At 55.6% G+C, this 2,929-nt stretch overlaps 1 protein-coding gene across 1 annotated transcript; it reads right to left on the reverse strand.

The window, feature by feature from the left end:
- Nucleotides 1-745: 745 nt before the first annotated feature.
- SDRG_16093 (N-ethylmaleimide reductase) lies at nt 746-1,939 on the reverse strand. The gene has a single exon (XM_008622290.1). The coding sequence runs from the start codon at nt 1,871-1,873 to the stop codon at nt 800-802; it is 1,074 nt and encodes a 357-aa protein (XP_008620512.1). The 5' UTR covers nt 1,874-1,939; the 3' UTR covers nt 746-799.
- Between the last annotated feature and the right edge of the window lie 990 nt (nt 1,940-2,929).

The raw sequence follows: 2,929 nt of genomic DNA on the forward strand, positions 1-2,929 counted from the left end.
TGCGTAACGCACGCCTCGTCTCCGGGCGCAGTTACGCGGCGCCGACGTCGGCTGGAAGGTCTTCCTTCTGGCACAACGATCATGCTGTCTGCGAGGCGATAGAGAAACGAATGCTCTTGGAGAAGGTATTTTCGTGTATACTGGGCGCTACTCGCCATGCAGTTGGTAGTTGAAAGTGTTGCTGAACGTCAACGCGATGGATCTCTCACTGTGTTGTCAAGGATCAGTGCAATCAGTTCGATTGCGCACTGCGACGAGTCCTTCATCGCCGACACCCCCAAACGACAGTGGCAGTACTGCTGACGGCTACTGTATTCAGAGCAGCTATCCAGCACTGGATGGGATAGGACGGTAAAGGTAAAAATGGTCGCGTGGTACCTATTGCAATACTCTAGCACGCGTAGGATCTCTGTGCTGCTCCTCAAAAACAGATGTTTTGTCGTTTGTTGTGCCGATTTCGGCGCGAAGGCTCCGCCCGCATCCATATTTCAAACTACAAACGCGGCGCGCCTTTGTATTTGTGCATTTGCCGGGTGGAAAGTCCCCGTGGCAGTTGAGGCAGTGTACAGGTCTCATTCAGACCGTAGCGGCCGTCCCTCGAGTCCCATATCCTGCCCTGTACATTGAAATCGTCGTCGGAAATACTCAGCACGGTCCCACGCGCCTCAAGAGCCGCAACATTCTCTGCTGCGTCTCGTTCGACCACCATACGTTCACCGCAAGCGATCTTGTATAAGCTAACGCATTATTGATGAATAAAGTTGGATCCATTGATGTTAGCTAAAACGATGTCAAATGCTTACGCCGTCGCCTCTTCGAGCGTCGGGTAGTCGTTGTAGCCTTCGAGGCTTTGGACAAAGTACGTGTTGGGGTTGCCTTGGTTCAGCGGCGCGTTCTTCTCAAACCGAGCGACGAGGTCCGGGTTGGCCACATACGCTGCGCCAAACGCCACAGCGTCCAGCTCGCCGGCCGCGATCGCGTCGTTGGCTTCGTCGCGCGTGTACGACTGGTTGCCAATGAGAACGCCCTTGTAGTGCTTGCGGTAGATCGCCAAGTGCTCGTTCGAGCCTCCTCGGCGAATGTGCACGTACGCAAGGTTGAACGCGTTGAGCGTCTGCGCGAGGTACGTCGCCACCGCATTCGGGTCCGAGTCGGTCATCGAGTTGTACCCACCCGCGGGCGAGAAGCGAACACCGACGCGGTCAGCACCAATCGCATCCGAGACCGCCGTCAAGATCTCCCGCAAGAAGCGCGCCCGGTTCTCGATCGACCCGCCGTACGCATCATCACGCGTGTTGCTGCCATCCTGAAGGAACTGGTCGATGAGGTACCCGTTGGCGCCGTGAACCTCGACGCCGTCAAAGCCCGCGACCTCCACCGCGTTCTTGGCTGCCGTCGCAAACTGCCCGACAAGGTCGCTGATTTCGTTGAGCGTGAGCGGGCGAGGCACGGCGTGGGGAACCTTGCCGTTGGGACCGTGCGTGTCGCCGTCAATCGCGATCGCCGATGGCGCGACGTTGTCGGCACCGCGGTTAAGGTCCGGGTGCGCCGCGCGGCCGCCGTGCCAGATTTGGAGAAAAATGGTACCGCCCTTGGCGTGGACCGCGTCGGTCACCTTCTTCCACGCCGCCAACTGCTCGGGCGAGTAGACGCCCGGCTCGGTCCAGAAGGTCGACGAGTTGGGCGTGATCATCGTGCATTCCGTGATGATTAGGCCCGACGACGCGCGGTCAGCGTAGTGCTGGACCATGGCATCCGACGGAATGTGGTCGTCGGCGGTGGCGCGGCAGCGCGTGAGCGGCGCCATGAGAATGCGGTTGGACAGCGTGAAGCGGCCGAGCGTGAGAGGCGTAAAGAGGTTCTTGGTGGTCATGGTGTTGTGTGGACTATGGAAGATTAAACAATGTCGTGATGTCAAACGATCGGCCAAGTCGCAGACTAGAACTTCGACGAACAAGGTCACTTACGACGTCCCACGCTGCTCGACGAGCTGCTCGACGTGTACGATACCCGCATGGTGGAAGGTGGGGATCGGCACCCAATGCGATTTCGATCAAACGTCGTAAGGGAAGCCTGGCGAATGCGTCACAGCTTGGCTCCTGGAAACGCACTTTTTTACCCTTTTCCTGGCTGCCGATGCGGATAGGTGTCTATAGGGGGACAAAGATCATGTTGGTGTTGAAATAAGTCTGTGGGGAACTAGAACTAGGTTTTATTTAGTCCGAGCCACAAGACAACTTTGGACTCTGACTTGTGGTGCAGACGTCAGCTGCAAGATCGCATTCCAACATCCGTCCGTAATACTAACGACATCAGCAAAGAATTCGATGAAGGAATTGACTCTCGAAACGTACCACTGTCGTAGTTCCTCGGCGGTGTCCGAATCGTCTACGTGGCGGGCACATGTGTCTCTGCGAAGTCGCCCCGGCTTCGGCATGGACCAAAAGAAATCCGAAAATAATGCATAATGGATCTCCACCGGCTGCCAATGGAGCCATACTAGGAATCGACAGCGTTGTGCTTGCCCAAAAACCCTTTTGCATCATCTATTCCCGGATAGCACACACCGACGACCTGCGCAGTTTTGGGCACCAGTAACACAACTACCCGAGCTCCGCCGCGTTTGGACTGGGAGGTAATTGCTGGAAAAAGTCAAGGAGTACCCAGAAGATCATGTAGTCCGCGATGATTTATATATCGATGGAAGTAAGTCAACGAGAGCGTGCTGCGTTGTATTGCTGTATCGGGGTCCAAGGTGTCTTTGTGAGGTGCTACAAAAACCCTTGACTAGATGAAATTCGAGTTACAAAAGTTAAAAAGTGCGATACTTCTCGATTTATGCGTGTCATCCTTGCGCAGGGGCCATGCTAATCTTCTCTGTATCGTTCCAATTTTTACGGATGATCCCCGAAGGGATTCCTGAACGGCG

This window comes from Saprolegnia diclina (assembly GCF_000281045.1).
Source record: "Saprolegnia diclina VS20 unplaced genomic scaffold supercont1.112, whole genome shotgun sequence".
NCBI lineage: Eukaryota > Oomycota > Saprolegniomycetes > Saprolegniales > Saprolegniaceae > Saprolegnia > Saprolegnia diclina.